Raw genomic sequence first — 16,381 nt, 5'->3', positions numbered from 1 at the left:
TGATAGTCTGTAGATGTGTTCTTTATCCATTTCTCCTTATGCAAACAGCTTGGTAAAATAGATCAGGTGTAGTTGCCTCCTTTTCATACCACATTTTTTCAATTTTATTATTTACTTTAGTTTTTATTGTTAAACTTTAGTTTAAACATTGTTTAGTTTAGTGTTGCTTTTGATCTTTGCTCAAACAATTTGGCTGTTTAGTTTTTTTTCTTTTTTCTTTCTTTTTTTTAAGAATTAGTAATTTTTTATTTTTTTCTTTTTAAAAATTTATTATAGCTTTTTATTTACAAGTTATATGCATGGGTAATTTTACCGCATTGACAATTGCCAAACCTTTTCTTTTAATTTTTCCCCTCCTCTTCCCCTCCCCCCCTCCCCCATGGCAGGTTGACCAATACATATTAAATATGTTAAAGTATAAATTAAATACAATATTAGTATACATGTCCAAACAGTTATTTTGCTGTTCAAAAAGAATCGGACTTTGAAATAGTGTACCATTAGCCTGTGAAGGAAATAAAAAATGCAAACAGACAAAGGTAGAGGGATGGGGAATTCTATGTAGTGGTTCATAGTTATCTCCCAGAGTTCTTTTACTGGGTGTAGCTGGTTCAATTCATTACTGCTCTTTTGGAGCTGATTTGGGTCATCTCATTGTTGAAGAGGGACAGGTCCATCAGAATTGATCATCAGATACTATTGTTGTTGAACTGTATAATGATCTCCTGGTCCTGCTCATTTCACTCAGCATCAGTTCATGTAAGTCTCTCCAGGTTCTGAAATCATCCTGTTGGTCATTTCTTACAGAACAATAATATTCCAAAATATTAATATACCACAATTTATTCAGCCATTCTCTAATTGATGGGCATCCACTCAGTTTCCAGTTTCTGGCCACTACAAAGAGGGCTGCTACAAACATTCTTACACATACAGGTCTCTTTCCCTTATTTAAAATCTCTTTGGGATTCCTTTCTTTTTTTCAAAAGTTGTTACATTTTTTTCCAATTGTAGATAAAGACAAATAATATTCTCTTTAAAAATTAGCTCCATTTTTTCCCTTTACATATGATGCTTATTGACAGTTTTAAATATACCTTCCTGACTATTTTAAGGAAAAGTCCATACATTCCTATACTCTCAAGTGTTTTTTATTAGGAATGGATATTGGATTTTATCAAATTCTTTTTCTGCATCTATTGAGATGATCATATGGTTTTTGTTAATTTGGTTATTAATATCGCCAATTATACTGATAGTTTTCCTAATATTGAAGCAGCCCTGCATTCCTGGTATAAATCCAACTTGATCATAGTGTATTATCCTGGGAATGATTTTCTGTAATCTTTTTGCTAATATTTTATTTAAGATTTTAGCATCAATATTTATTAGGGAGATTGGTCTATAATTTTCTTTCTCTGTTTTCAACCTATCTGGTTTAGGTATCAGTACCATGTCTGTGTCATAAAAGGAATTTGGTAGGACTCCTTCAATTCCTATTTTTTCAAATAGTTTATATAGCATTGGGGTTAATTTTTTTTTTTTAATAACTTTTTATTGACAGAACCCATGCCAGGGTAATTTTTTACAGCATTATCCCTTGCACTCACTTCTGTTCCGATTTTTCCCCTCCCCCAGATGGCAAGTTACAGTATATCCTAGATACAATATATGTGTGCAGAACCCAACAGTTTTCTTGTTGCACAGGGAGAATTGGATTCAGAAGGTATAAATAACTTGGGAAGAAAAACAAAAATGTAAGCAGTTTATATTCATTTCCCAGTGTTCTTTCTTTGGGTGTAGCTGCTTCTGTCCATCCTTGGTCAATTGAAACTGAATTAGCTCTCTTTATCGAAGAGATCCACTTCCATCAGAATACATCCTCAAACAATATTGTTTTTGAAGTATATATATGATCTCCTGGTTCTGCTCATTTCACTTAGCATTAGTTCATGTAAGTCTCTTGGCTGTTTAATATTACATACTTGTTTCTTCTAACATTATTTCCACACCAGTAATTTTCAGTTTTCAGTTTTTTGATATTTAATTAGGTTCAGAATGGGATGCTTTCTGTCACTTATGTCCCAAAACTTTTATCAAAGATATTATTTATAGCATATAGTCATGAAACTTGTTTTTTTTTGGGGGGGGAGGACTGAGGTATTGGGGTTAAGTGTGACTTACATAGGGTCACACAATTAGGAAGTGTTAAGTGTCTGAGACCAGATTTGAACTCAGGTTCTCCTGACTTTAGGATTGATACTCTTATCTACTATGCTATCTAGTTGCCCTTGTCATAAGACTTCTTTTGCAAGTCTGCTGCAAAAGCAACAAATTTATTATTATTTTTTTAAATAAAGGGTTAATAATACTGCATCATCTTCCATAAAAAAAATTAGGACATTTACTGTTATTATTTTTATGGTGATTTTCTTGTTATCTTTCTTGTTGCTTTTTTGTTGTTTGATTAAAACCAACTGTCATCTCTCTTATTTCTCCTTTCAGGAAGAGCCTATGAATTCTTTCTGTTTGAATACAAATTCCTTTTCCTTTCTGGATTCACTTATAACAAGAATATCATGATTGATATGATCTATTTTCTGAAGTGATAATGACTACTCCATGGATATCATGTGACAATATCTAAGTTAATGTTTACAAATGGTGTATAAACTGATTTTTAATATCATATGTCCTCTTTTCCACTGCTTTGTCATCCTCATTGCAAAAATAGAAGGAGCTTGCATAGGATTGAGCATTTTCAAAATTATTTTTGTTTTCATGGGTTGTTATGGCCAAAGGATTTATGAGACATTACCTTTCTGTATTTAAGTGGGTCTTGGGGAAGCATACTTAGTTTGTTGCTTATATTTAATTTTATATTTGCATATTTTTTCATGTACTTTTTGTTAGAATGTAAGCTTATTGTATACAAGTAGAGATCTTTTCATTCCTTGTATTTGTATCTCCCTCATTCAGTGTTTGGCACATAATAGTCCTTAATAAAAACTTGATGATTTATTGGATTATCCTTAAAGCCTCATTTAGCTTGGTAGAAGCTGTTAGAGATTGCCTTCTGTTGGTATTGCCTGATGTTTATAGTGAGATATTCAAATAGTGTGAAGTAAAATACTGGCCTGAGAAGTTCTCAGGGCATACTCCATTAGAAGAAATTTAAGAAACTTAGATATTTATCTTATCTTAGATTTCTTTGCAAATTCAGTACACAGAGCCATCACTAGAATTGAGTATTTCTTATCATGTTCCTCCTTGGCAGTATTTTGAATCTCTGAAGTTTTTTAAACTTCTTTTTTAAAGGGGCTTCTCAGCTGACTTCAATCATTTCTACTTTTCTCTCATTTCAAACTTTATAAGTAGTTATTGAGTCATTCAGTATACTTGGATTAGAATCTGAATTAGGAAATGATCAATTTGTTAAATATTTTGATCTCTTTTATTACTTTAGTTTTTGCTGGTTGATTTTAAATATTTTTTCCTCCTCATTTTGACATTTCCTCCTTTTCTCCCAGTGAATTTTTAGCAGAAGACAGTCAAGAGAAATTTTGGAACTTTGTAGAAGCCAGTGAAAATATTGGATCAACAGATCATGATGGTAAAATTGCAGTAAATACTGCTTTGACTTTTTTTTTTTTTGTTCTTTCTCTCCTATATTATGGTCTCCTTTGTTGTATATGAAACAGAAGAAAAAGGAAAAAAATACTTTTTTGTTAAATAACTTAAGTTGAGAAGTAATAGTCAGGACAGTAATAGCTTAAATACAATTCATAATAATTGTATTAGAAGGGATTTGTTTCTTTTGTCCTGAATGACTAAAGCAAAAAAAAAAAAATTCTGTGTTGATGAAATTTATCATTAAATAACACATAAGCTTTTGTTGGAACATAATCCATCAAGGAATGGATGTTGGGCAATATAGAAAGAGAAAACTTACCTTAAATTGTGAACTAATTTTTTAGTTATTCGTCCACATGTTGCTCATTAGTGATCTTGTATACTGTGTTCCATTATGTATATTTATGAACATAAGTATTACTACACAGCTAAAAATTCAGTTTGAACTTGAGTAGCTGAATATCAAATTCATTTCTGAAGATGTATGGTCTAAGCATTAATATTTTTAGGGACATTAAAATATGTTCAGTGCTTGAAATCCACATCTTTAGATTTTATTTTTATAACTGAGAACTAGCTAGAAATTTGAATTCTCAAAAATCAAGTTTGCCTTTTATTAGGTCAAATTTATGTAATTATGCTTTATATAATAAAATTTGAAATCTGTTGTATCATAATTAATAAGTAACATATGTATATATTATACTATTTTTGGGTAGAAGTTTGTTGTGAAAATATTTCATTTCCTTGACAAATCAGGAAAACATTTTTAAAGAAAAGATCACCTGCTGAGGTGTTTTCTTGTGTATTTCTTATTACTTAGCATATTATCTTTCCTCAATTACATGTAAAAACAGTTTTAAACATTCTTTTAAAAATTGTGATTTCCAAATTCTCTCCCTCCCTCTCAGTCCCCTCATTGAAAAGGCAAGTAATTTTATATAGTTTATACATGTGTAATCATGCAAAATATATTTCATTATTTGTCATATTGTAAATTGTTTGTTTTCTATTGCATAGTTCTCTCCAAATCTTTAAAAATATCCAGTCCTCTTCTATACTTTCTCCCATTCATTCATTATGTCCATCGCTTCTTTCTTCCACTCTCTACTAAGGAATTTTTTAGGACAGAGATTATTTTCTGTGAGCTCCTCCTTCTCCCCTTTTCTACATCTCTTATATACATTAATTCTCTCTTCTTTCTTCCTTTGCCTCCTTAAAGAGGTGACCTTTTTTCCTTCCAAGGACAACTGTTCTTCATGTAATCTTGATTCCATTCATTTCCCTTTTCTTCTTTAGAGTACCCACAATTTATTCTACCTTTCTAATTTTTAGTCCTTTCCTATTGTCTAGCTAGGAACTCACCTAGACCTCAGTCTAGGGGGAAATAACAGACATGTTTATATTTTTAAGCTATCATCCCATGTAGGTCTTCTCTTTCATAGTTAAACTCTTAGAAAAAGCTGTCAATGCATATTTCTTCCACATACTCTTCTTTGAAGTGTGACTTTAATCTTATCTATTAACTGAAAAGTTTCTCTCCAAAAGTATTGGCTTTTTATTAATTGCCAGTCCTTCTCAGTCCTTTTCTCAATCCTTCTCTTCTTAACTTTTCTGCTGCTTTTGATACTCAAGAACTCTCTCTTCTTGGATACTTGATTTTCCTGTTTTTTGATTTTCCTCCTTATGTGTTTGCTTCTGATTTCTTGATCTTCATCCACATTATGCTCACTAACTGTGAGCTCTGTGCTGAGCCCTTTTCTCTTCTTTTTCATCTAGTCACATCAGTTCTCATGTCTTTATAATGATTGTCTCTATGTAGATGACTTTCAACATCTTTATATTTGACTCTAGACTCGCTTTATAGCTTCAGTCGCACATTTTGGGGGTGATATTCCAAACTTAATATCCATCTCAGACTCACTACATTATCTTTCTCCTCAAATCGACTTCATTTTTTTCTTCTAAATACACTACCATCTTTCTAATAACACAGTATTGGTATCACATCACATATCAACTAGTTTCCCATATCTTGTTTCTTCCTCTCTATTCATATTGCCACTGCTTTGGTTTAGTTCTTCATCACTTCTGGCCTAGACTGTTGCCATAGCTTCCTAATTGGCCCTTTTAATTCAAGTCTTTCCCTTTTTTAGTTTGTCCTCCATACAGTTTCCAATGTGATTTTCTTGATGTAAATTTGATTCTATAAGTTCTTTACTAAATAATCTCTGTTGTGCCCCTTTTGTTCCTTTGATTAAATATAAATTTCTGTTTGGCATTTAAATTCCTTCACGACCTGTTCCCAACTTGTTCTTATAGTTGAATTGTATGTTGCTTGTCTTCATACTACCTTCTAGTCCAACTGGCATTTTTGCTGTTCCTGCATAAAATGCTTTCTCCTGTCTCTGGAAGGTGTTTTCTCCTTATCTCAGTTTCTTGGAATTCTTTGTGTATTTGAGGAATCAGCTTAAGTATCACTTTCTACTTTTGAAGCCTTTTTTGATTGCTAGTGTCCTATCATCTAAAGTTGCCTTGAATTTATTTTTTATTCATTAAAAATTTTTTTTAACATATAGTAATTGTTTTGATCATTTAAAGTCAAGTACAATTTTTGATTCTTTGACAGATACTGATTATTCTTATTATCATGAACTATTGAAGACAGCATTTCATTTTCTGTCACCTCTTCAGCAGAACTTGTTGAAATTTTCTCTGTCTCTTCGCTCCTACTCAGCTACAGTTCAAGCCTTCCAACAGGTTAGTACATACCCGTACTGTTATGGAATAACTGTTCTACCAGAATCATGATTCATTTGTATATAAAACATATATATTAATTGGTTAATCTGAACCTTGAATATATTGAAAAATGCCTGCTTGGGATCTCTTGTTTAAAACAACTTCTAATTTGTATGTAATAATCTATATATTTAGCTGTTGATAATCAGAATTTTACATGGGAATTCCATTTTACTCATTTTGAATGAAAAAAACAGAATGTATTTCACTTAAACTATCCCTATCTCCAAAATGCCATACCCTTAAACCCTTAAGACAAATAGTTTTGTGAGTGTATTGTTTCCTTTGCTAACATCTCTTTATTTTCATTTAGCCATGTCATTTTTTTTCCATAAATAGATTACAGAACTATAAATGATCTCATGGCACTTTTTCCTTTTCCTGTTTCATTACATTCAAATATGTAGACATGCATTTAATTAAACTTTCAGGCATGTATATCTCATTAAACCTTTGTATTTGTCATCATATGTCCATTGAATTTGTGCATCTTGCTTTGTCTTTCCCTTAGAATATTTAATTATACTCTTTATATAATTAAACCTTTCCACTTAGCCTTTCCTTGGTCCCCTTTCTGCTTACCACAGCTCTTTTTCTTGGGGGGGGGGGCATTTATCATTCATTCCATTTGCATTCATATTAGATTTCATGGCTCATTTAACGGAAATGAACTGCCTATACCTTTGAAGTTAAAATTAATGTTTTTGATATTTTCAAGTTAGACTCCATTTTGCAGATTTCTTGATACTGTTTTGTGACATTGAATCAGTTATAGAATGTTAGAAATGGAAAAGACTTTAAAAATGAGGAAACAGACATAGAGAGATAGCATCTTTGCATTTAAACAATGGGGTTGGTTGTTTAGAAATAGTAGAATTGCATCCATAGAGTATTTTTTTCTTTTTGCTAGAAATTATTTTAAAAAATTTATTCTTGTTTTCCTGGTAGATAGCAGCTGATGAACCTCCACCAAAAGGTTGTCACTCATTCTTTTCAGTGCATGGAGAGAAAACTTGTGATTTTGACACACTTGGAGCACTTTTACAAACAGCATCTAAAAGGTAAAGTTTATGTCTCTAATATTCTCCTCTCTCAATAACATGTCATCTTAGGACCATAAGTCATAGATTTCAGAGCTCAAAAGTACCTTAGAATCCATCAAGTCCAAGCTCTCCCTTTATAGATGAGGGAATTAAGGCACAGAGGTTTAATGGCTTGCCCAGAGGTTATATAGTAGTAAATCTCTGCAGTGAGATTTAAACTCATGTCTTCTTGACTTCAAGTTGCAGTGTATCTTACTCCTCATTTACATCATGTATCATATTTATATATAAATTATGTCCTCATATGTTATTTCTCTTTTAAAATTTATCATTTCTTATTTAAATATTTCCAGTAACCATTATTACACTATTATTTGTATCTTAGGACACTGTACCAGGTTGTTAACTTCATTTTAAAAATTCTGATTTTTTTAAAAAGCACTTAAAATGGGGGATGTTTGTGATATTATTTTATAAAAGTACAATTTTCAAACAATTAAGACTTTAAATAATTTAAATTAAGTAATTTAAATTTTATTAGAGTACTATAGCAGTAATTAAAAACTTTTTTCCACAGTTAAGTTATTATAGAAGCTAAATGGAAGAGATGGATATTTTGCTGTATCTCTTTATCATCAACTTTCCTTATTTTTTGCTAGTTTTTTTTATTGCAATATTATTCATTTTGTGGTGTTATGTTATACATATCTTAGGTATTGAAATATCAAAATGAGTATTGACTGTATATTAAATGTTCAGATAGAATTCTCTCAAATTATTTATATGTTCAGAAATAGTCATTTTGTTTTGCTTTGACATTTTTTTAAAATATAAAAAGTAGCTTTGATTTCATTCTTATATTGTTGACAGCCTTAGACAATTCACTTAAGTGCTTTGGGACCTTATTTCCTTACATTTAAAAATGAAAAGGTCTCAGTTTCCTTTATTGGATTCTTATCCATGTCTTCCAGAATGTGAAAATTTTGCAGGGTTCTCTCCTGAGGTTTCTTTTCTCCTTCCATATTTTCTTTCTGTTCTTTAACTTTCATGAGTTCAGCCATGTTCTTCATGCAGAAGTCCCCAGATTTATATATCTAGCTTTGTCCTCTCTTTTCTCTTCCAGTTTAGCATCATCAATATTAGGCATTGACTTATTGCACATCTCTAACTAGATATTTTATAGGCATCTCAACCTCAACAAAATTCATATTCCCTAAGTTTTTTTTTTAATTTTTATTTAATCAACCAACATCTACCCTTTCATTCTCCTATCCCCACCCTATCTTTCTGTTGAGAATACAATGAAAATAGAGCCCATTACAATTCTCTCCAAGTTCATCCTGTTTTCAAACAATCTTATTTCTATCTAGAGCCTTACTATCTTTCAAATTACCTAGGTTTGCTTCTTTAGAGTCATATTTATCTGTTTTTTTCTTCTAGAGTTATATTCATCAATTTTTTTCTTCATGTCTCATATCCAGTTAGTTGCTAAGTCTTGTGGACTTAAACTTTACAACAACTCTCAAATTCCTCCCCATCTCTCTTTACAATTACCACCCTAAGTTCATCACTTCTGACCTGCAATATTGTTTTAGACTCTTTTTTGGTGTCCCTGTTTTTAATCAGTCATTCTCACAGTTACAGTATTGATATTCCTAAAACACAGGTATGATATGTCCCTTACTAGACTACTTAAGAACTATAAATATTTACTTATTACCTCTGCTATAGAATATAAGGGTTTTTTGGGGGTTTTTTTTGGCATTAAAAGCTCTTACAATTTGGTTCTACCTTGCCTTTCCAGGCTTTTTACAGATTACTTTCTTTCATGCTATGTTTCAGCTAAATAGTCTATTTTTTTTTTTTTTTTAATTTTGTTCATGTCAATCAAGCATTTTAAAGCACCAACTGTGTTCCAGGTGCTGGGCTAGCTGCTAGAGATAGAAAGATAGCAAAATAGTCTTTTCCCTCAAGGAACACAAATTAGTAAGGGAGAACACCATATACATATGTGGACATATACACAGGGGAAGACATTTGCACAAACTAGGAGAGAAGGAAAGGTTGAATGTAGGAGGTGAAGCTAGAACTGAACCTTCAAAGAAAGCAAAGATTCTGGGAGATATAAGTGAGGAGGATATGCATTTTAGGGGTAGAAAACCTCCAGTACTAAAGCATAAAATGGAACTGGTTATAAAGTGTTATAAATGGAGGAGTTTTGTATTTGACTCATCAAGTAGTAGAAAGCTATTGGAATTTATTGAGTAAAGAGGATTTACCTGATCAGACCTGTGCTTTAGGAAAGTTACTGTAAAATGTTTGAAGGGATGTTGTGTGGAGGAGAAATTAGGTTTGTTTTGTTTGGTCCCAAAGTTACAGAATTAGGAGCAGCGAAGTTGCAGAATTAAATTTAGACTTGAGATTAGGATAAACTTCCTAATGCACCTTTCAGATAGTATAATGGACTGTCCCAATGGATGGTAGATTCCCCTTTCTTGGGATCTTCAAACAGGTTAAATGACCATTTGTCAGATAATTATAGTAGATTCATTTGGTAGTTAGGTTGGATCAGATAATAACTGGTATTTATATACCAGTTTGATTGTGTATCATGCACTGTACTAAGCACTTTTATAATTACCTTATATGTTCTTCACAGCAATTCTGGGAGGTAGGTGTACAGTTGAAGAAACTGAGCCAAACACAGGTCGGATTTGAAGTAGGACCTTTCTGATTGTTTACTAGCACTTTGAAGTCTGTTACATTTCCTATAATCAGTGATTTTTGTGGTCATAGAATCTTTATGTCACATGTAAGCCTAGTTAATATTTATAAATACTGTCAACATCATACAACAAATAAACAAAAACATCGCATGATTATAGCAGTAGGATGCAGAAAAAGTAAGTGATGATAATCCAACATTCATGATGAAAACAAATATTAAAAGGAGTAGAAATAGGATTTTTTTTCTCATCCTCTTGATATTAAAATACTTAAATAAAGTCAATAATACTAATTAAACTTTTGTAAAAATAGAGTTGATTTGAATTGTCTTATCACAGTTTTTGATGTTTATTCCCAGACCCAAACCAAATTTGTTCAAAGGGGATCACAGATATCCATCTTTAAATCCTGGAAGTCCGGTGGTGATATTCTACTCAGAGATTGGTTCTAAAGAATTTTATAATTTCCACCATCAACTTGTAGCAAAAAGCAGTGCAGGGAAAATAAATTATGTGCTCAGACACTATATATCAGTAAGTATTATTAATTTTTTTTAACTTTTATTGGTTGTTAGTTTTGTTGGGCATATATATAACATATATAATTTGTTCTTTTGCATCCTTTTAATTAATTTAAATCATTTTTTAGTATTTTCATTTTCATTACACTTACTTCTGTTTTCTTTCCATTTGTGTAGAAGAATTGCCTGCATTTCTAATAAGTATTAAATAGAAAATGGTGTTCAGGGTAGCCAAATGAAATTATTACATTTTTATTCAAGAAAAATCACAAATAGCACTTTCTAAATCGGAATTAGTGAACTGATGTTTCCCATAGTTTTTGACAATTCTGTTTTCCCAAAAATGTATTTCCTTTTTTTTGGGCTCCATAATGATCCTTTGAGAAGAATTGAGAAAGGAGATGAAACTAAGTTTAATGATTTTATACCATTTGTAGCATTCAGCTAATTGTTTTTAAAGTATTTTTCCATGTCAACACATTTATACATGGATTTCCCAACTTATAAGCATCTCATGTATAATTGACTACCTCAGTTTGAAACTGGCTTCCTCTGACAGCTCTAGTTGAGAATTGTTGAGACTTTTTTCCACTAGAAATTTTGAGGTCACTCCTGCTGACCTCATTTGAGAGAGAGAATAATATATTCCTGGGATTCCAAGTAGAAAATCTGAATGAATATGCTCTGAAACAATATTTTAAATAGTGATTGTGTTAATTGATATATTACATGTCAAATGGGCTGTTTTGGATTATTCTAGGGTTCCGATCACTATTTGTAATATTGTGATTCTAGAACAAAATGTGTTATGCATTCTAAGCAGTCTACTTAAGAATTTCTGGAACATGGTATACAAGATGGCAATTGTTTTTGCTTATCTTAACACATAGATTTTTAAAGGCCCTACCATGTACAAGATACATGTATACAATGCACATATGTATACATGCATACATACATGCATTATGTATATATGTGTGTTGTTGCATTTTAGATATTCCTATTTTAGGAAAAAGTTCAAAAGATCTGATAATGATGGAAGTACCTATTTTATTTGCAGAATCCTAGTAAGGAAAAAGTCTACCTTTCGGGGTATGGTGTGGAATTGGCTATCAAGAGCACAGAATACAAAGCCAAGGATGATACTCAGGTGAAAGGTGAATTCTTAAAATAAGAACAAAAGTTATCTTATTTCTCCTTTTGTAATTTAAATTAAAAAAAAAAAACATTTTGCCTTTTGATTATTTTTTCTTCTAAAATCTTTGCTAGGCATCTATACCTTACTCCTTGAAATTTTGTTTTTACCCTTGTCTGAGTATTTTATGCAATATCTTTCTGGCCAAGAGTGTTGATGAAATGTTTTAAAGCTCTCTATAATCACACTTTAATTAGCTAATGGAAGGCGTGCTGAATAATGCAAATCCATTTTTTCTTCACTTTTTCCATATCATGGTTTGTTTTTGAGAAAAACTTTTTTTTTTTTACTTTTATCCAGAATGCATGTGGATGTTTTCTTGTTCCATTCTCCATTCATTTCGTTATTTTTTTTTTTTAAATCTTACACATTTTCTTATTTACATGGTTTAAATGAAAGAAGTTTTTTAGAAGGAAAAAAGAAGGCTGAAAACTAGTCATCTAAAAGAAGTTGGTATGATTTTTTTTTTTTTTTTTATACACAAGAAAGTTTACAAATGAATTCTGCTTCATTGGAAAGTAATAGCACTTAGAGTAAATAGCACAAAGCTTTAATTTACTGTCAAAATTAATGTGCATTTTCTTTAGTTTAATTGGCTTATTGAAGAAATTACCTGTTAGGATATTGCTGATCTTGATTTTGGGAAGCTTCCCATACTTATTTCAAGTTTATGAATGTTGTAAGTCATTTATTAAATTTTCTAATATTTGAATAGAAAAAGCCTATTCTGACTTTGTCAATAGCAGAAAACAACTGAAAAACTTAAAGAAAAATTTTCCCCAAACAAATGCTTAATAGTATTTTAGCAATTTAGCAATTTAGCAAATACTGCAATAATAGCAGTATTAGTGAGTGGTGATATGTATAATACTTGCTGTGCTTTTATAGGAACTGACATGAATGCTACAGTAATAGGTGAAAATGACCCTATTGATGAAGTTCAAGGATTTCTTTTTGGAAGACTAAGGTATGCCTGCTATATTCAATCTGAAATAATCTGCTTAGTCTAAATTTCTTATTTTCTGGCTTTTCAAATATTATATGTTCATAAGGCTGTCTTTGACATACTCATTTTGCCTGACTTTCAGGATTTTTAAGTAAATGAATTTTAATAGTTGTTAGTAATTTTTTCTTCTTTAAACTGTTTTGTGCTCAGTAGCATAAGGTAGAAAAAGGGGAAGGAATAAACATCAATAGATAGATAGAACCATGACAAGCTTTCTTGGATTTAATCTAAAATAAGATTGCTATTGTACTTATTGTAATGATTATGTTTATGATTTTGAGTAAATTAATATACAATATTATGTATCTATCTGATTTCATGTTCTGGTCCTATGACCATATCAACATATTTGACCTCAAACACATGACAGATGTTTTGAGAAATTGAACAATTTTACCCAGTTTTTCTCTGGGAATTAGATGATTTCTGGCCATCTGTATATGTGTATATATGTATATGTATATTTACACACTTAAAACATTTTTTTAATCTCAGCCCTGATTAAACCATTGTGCGGTGAAAATCAAAATATTTTTTGAAAAATGATTTAGTAAGCTTCTAAGATATCAGATTTTTCCTTGTTTGCTTGATTATTGGTTACTTATAGCATACCAGGTATATTATGAAAATTATAAAAAACATAAGTGATGCATTTTCTGAGGAACTTAATAATTTAAAATATTTTTTTTAACATAAATAATGTAATTGTTAACATAAATAATGTAACTAGCATAAATAAAGAGGAATTTTCTACAGATAATGAAGTTTCCAAAATTTTTGTTTATGGATGATATTATGCTGATTCCTCAAGCTCTGGAACATTTTAGAGCTTCCTAAATTGAGATAGGTGTTCTTGATCAACTTGATTTTTCCAATGGGCTTATCACATAGAAAGAATGAAATATAATAGAAGAACTTCGTACAGGTGGAGATAATAGAAGGATATCCCACATAGGACTATTGAGTTCACGTAATGTCAAAAGATATAGAGTAATCCCCTATCATGTAGGATATACTTGCCATAAAGGATTTTATGTTATAGATAAGACTGGGCACAGGTGGGATAGATTTTGGAAAGAGTAATTACATGGACAAGATACAAGTGCAAATAGCAATTATTTGGTAATTTATTATGAAGAGGAACTGAGGGACACAGTATAAGTTAATTTTTTTCACTTCTGTATATTGGAGTACAAATTGACTTCACTTCTTTTTACCTGTTAAGATAATGTAAACTTTTTTCTTGTAGTTAAGTAAAAAAGGACTATTATTAGGAATTTGCAAGTCAATCTTGAACTAAATACAATTTCCCTTGCTCATGATAAAACTGTAAATTATCATCTATAAATCCTGATATTTCTTAGAACATAAATGAAATGAAACTCAGTAGCCCAAGTTTTAGTTCTGTGTAATGTCAGCACAGTTGAGGGAAATTGTCTGTTAATAAAAGTGTTTGTTGAAAGAACATTTTCGTAAAATTTGCCATTGAACATCAGCCATCCATCTTTTTAAATTTTAGGTTAATTTCTAATAAATTATAAATAGGAAAGAAATGAGTAAGAGGAATTATTTTACTCTTTGAAAACTTTTTGTTAAAAAATTGAACAGGAGCTTAAAAAATAACCAGATGTTAACATAGATTTTATTTGTGTACAAATATGTTTTGAATGAATAAGAGATAATTACCACTTTGAATCTTACTTTCCTATTTCTGTCAGAGAACTCCATCCTGATATGAAGGAACAGTTAAAAGAACTCCGGAAGCATCTTGTGGAAAGTACCAATGAAATGGCACCTCTGAAAGTTTGGCAATTGCAGGGTAATTTCAGTCTAATGAAATTAGAAACTATTCATAATTTGCTTCAATTTTATAATATAGAAAACATACAATTTGGATGCTGTTAAACAGATAATGGGAAAAGACATTTACAGTATGTAGCTCTGGGACCAAATAGTTGGACAGTATAGAAATTATGTAGAATTGTAAGATGTGTATATTAGTTAAGAAATTCAGATACATTCATAGTAAGTGCATGAATTCATGTGATGTTTATAAATTATTTACTTTCCTAGATTTTCCATTAACCATTGTCTCAACTAGTAGCTCTGTTCCTTAAAAAAAAAAAAATTCTCACTTTTGGAAGGGTATAAAACCATGTTTGTGATTTTTCGCTTGTTCATATTCTTTCAGTTTGAGCTAGCACATTTATTTTCTTTTTTCAAATCATCCTTTTTCAGAAGTTCTGATAAACTCTAGTATTAGAAATACTATAAATTGAAAGGTTGAATTAGGTTCTGTCTTAGTAGATGAATCCTAAAGGAACCAAAAAATGCTGTGAAATAGATTAAGTTTGGAGTTATGTCTTTAAAATACCGTCCTCTTAAATGACTTCATTTGAAGGTCTTGTCTTTTACTAGCAAAAGAGTGGGAAAGGTTTTTTAGTTGTAAAATAGCATGTCATTGTGTGTGCATGTGTATGCATATTTACCTGTATATGAACACGTTAACATCCTTTTTAAGAATAATTAATTTTTAGTATTTGACTTAGACTTTATTCTTTCTTTCTTTTTCTTTTTCTTTTTCTTTTTCTCCCTCTTCCCCTCAGATCTAAGTTTCCAGACTGCTGCCCGAGTCCTGGCTGCACCTCTTGAGGTAGCTTTGGTGGTTCTAAAGGATCTCAGTCAGAATTTTCCTACCAAAGCTAGGTAATACAGAAGAAAGCACAGGGAAATGTCCCTCTTTAATAGTGTCCAATAATAACTTGTCCTCTCATCTTGTTAAAATTCAAAGTGAGGTTTACTGAATGTAATAGAAAACAAGAGCAGTACATCAATGCATGGTGACATTATTTTAAAATATCAGTTCCAAGATTTGGGTTACATTAGCATTTAAAACAGAAATGTGTATTGTTAGGGGTGTTAGGGAAATTCATCGACTCTTTTGTTCTAAACAGTTTTTATATGATGTGTGCCTGTTTCCTTATAAAAACATTAAAATATTGACATGAAGTGTAAAAAGCGAGGATATTTCTTTTACATTAAAAAAGGTATTTTGATTGAAATAATACTGTATCTTGAAAGAGAGGAAATCTATATGAAAAAAAAATTGAGCAAGACCCCTTTTTTCTAATTCCGATTTTCTCTTCTTTACTTGATAGGTATACTAATAATTATCCAATATGAATTTTTCTTTGTTGAATCAAAAAGTCAGACTCTATTTTTATACACTTATGTAAAAACAATATTTCAAAAATCTTATTTGGTGCTCCCCAGAGAATCCCTGCTGTGTTTAATCTGCATGATTTTTCTACATTTGAATCAAATTATCTGTGCTTATATATAGTAGTGTATACATTGTTCTTAATTCTAAAGCTATGTGCCAGTTTGTGCCAAAATTTTTAAGTCGTCATTTTTTCATATCTTATAAGCATTAGTATTTTGTTTCATATTCCTGC

General features: G+C 30.9%; 1 protein-coding gene across 2 annotated transcripts in view; it reads left to right on the top strand.

Annotated features, from left to right (window-relative positions):
* UGGT1 (UDP-glucose glycoprotein glucosyltransferase 1) overlaps positions 1 to 16,381 on the top strand; it is a 102,532-nt gene that overhangs the window by 23,880 nt on the left and 62,271 nt on the right. For both annotated transcript variants that reach the window (XM_051985666.1, XM_051985667.1), the window contains exons 3-10: positions 3,531 to 3,613; positions 6,263 to 6,393; positions 7,384 to 7,496; positions 10,564 to 10,738; positions 11,786 to 11,882; positions 12,809 to 12,887; positions 14,645 to 14,745; positions 15,533 to 15,632. In XM_051985666.1, the coding sequence (XP_051841626.1) occupies positions 3,531 to 3,613; positions 6,263 to 6,393; positions 7,384 to 7,496; positions 10,564 to 10,738; positions 11,786 to 11,882; positions 12,809 to 12,887; positions 14,645 to 14,745; positions 15,533 to 15,632 (879 nt within the window). The remainder of the gene's footprint in view (positions 1 to 3,530; positions 3,614 to 6,262; positions 6,394 to 7,383; positions 7,497 to 10,563; positions 10,739 to 11,785; positions 11,883 to 12,808; positions 12,888 to 14,644; positions 14,746 to 15,532; positions 15,633 to 16,381) is intronic.

The sequence above is a fragment of the Antechinus flavipes genome, chromosome 3, assembly GCF_016432865.1.
Source record: "Antechinus flavipes isolate AdamAnt ecotype Samford, QLD, Australia chromosome 3, AdamAnt_v2, whole genome shotgun sequence".
Taxonomy (NCBI): Eukaryota; Metazoa; Chordata; class Mammalia; order Dasyuromorphia; family Dasyuridae; genus Antechinus; species Antechinus flavipes.
The sequence above is the reverse complement of the archived record's forward strand: the minus strand, read 5'-3'. Positions and strand labels throughout refer to the sequence as shown.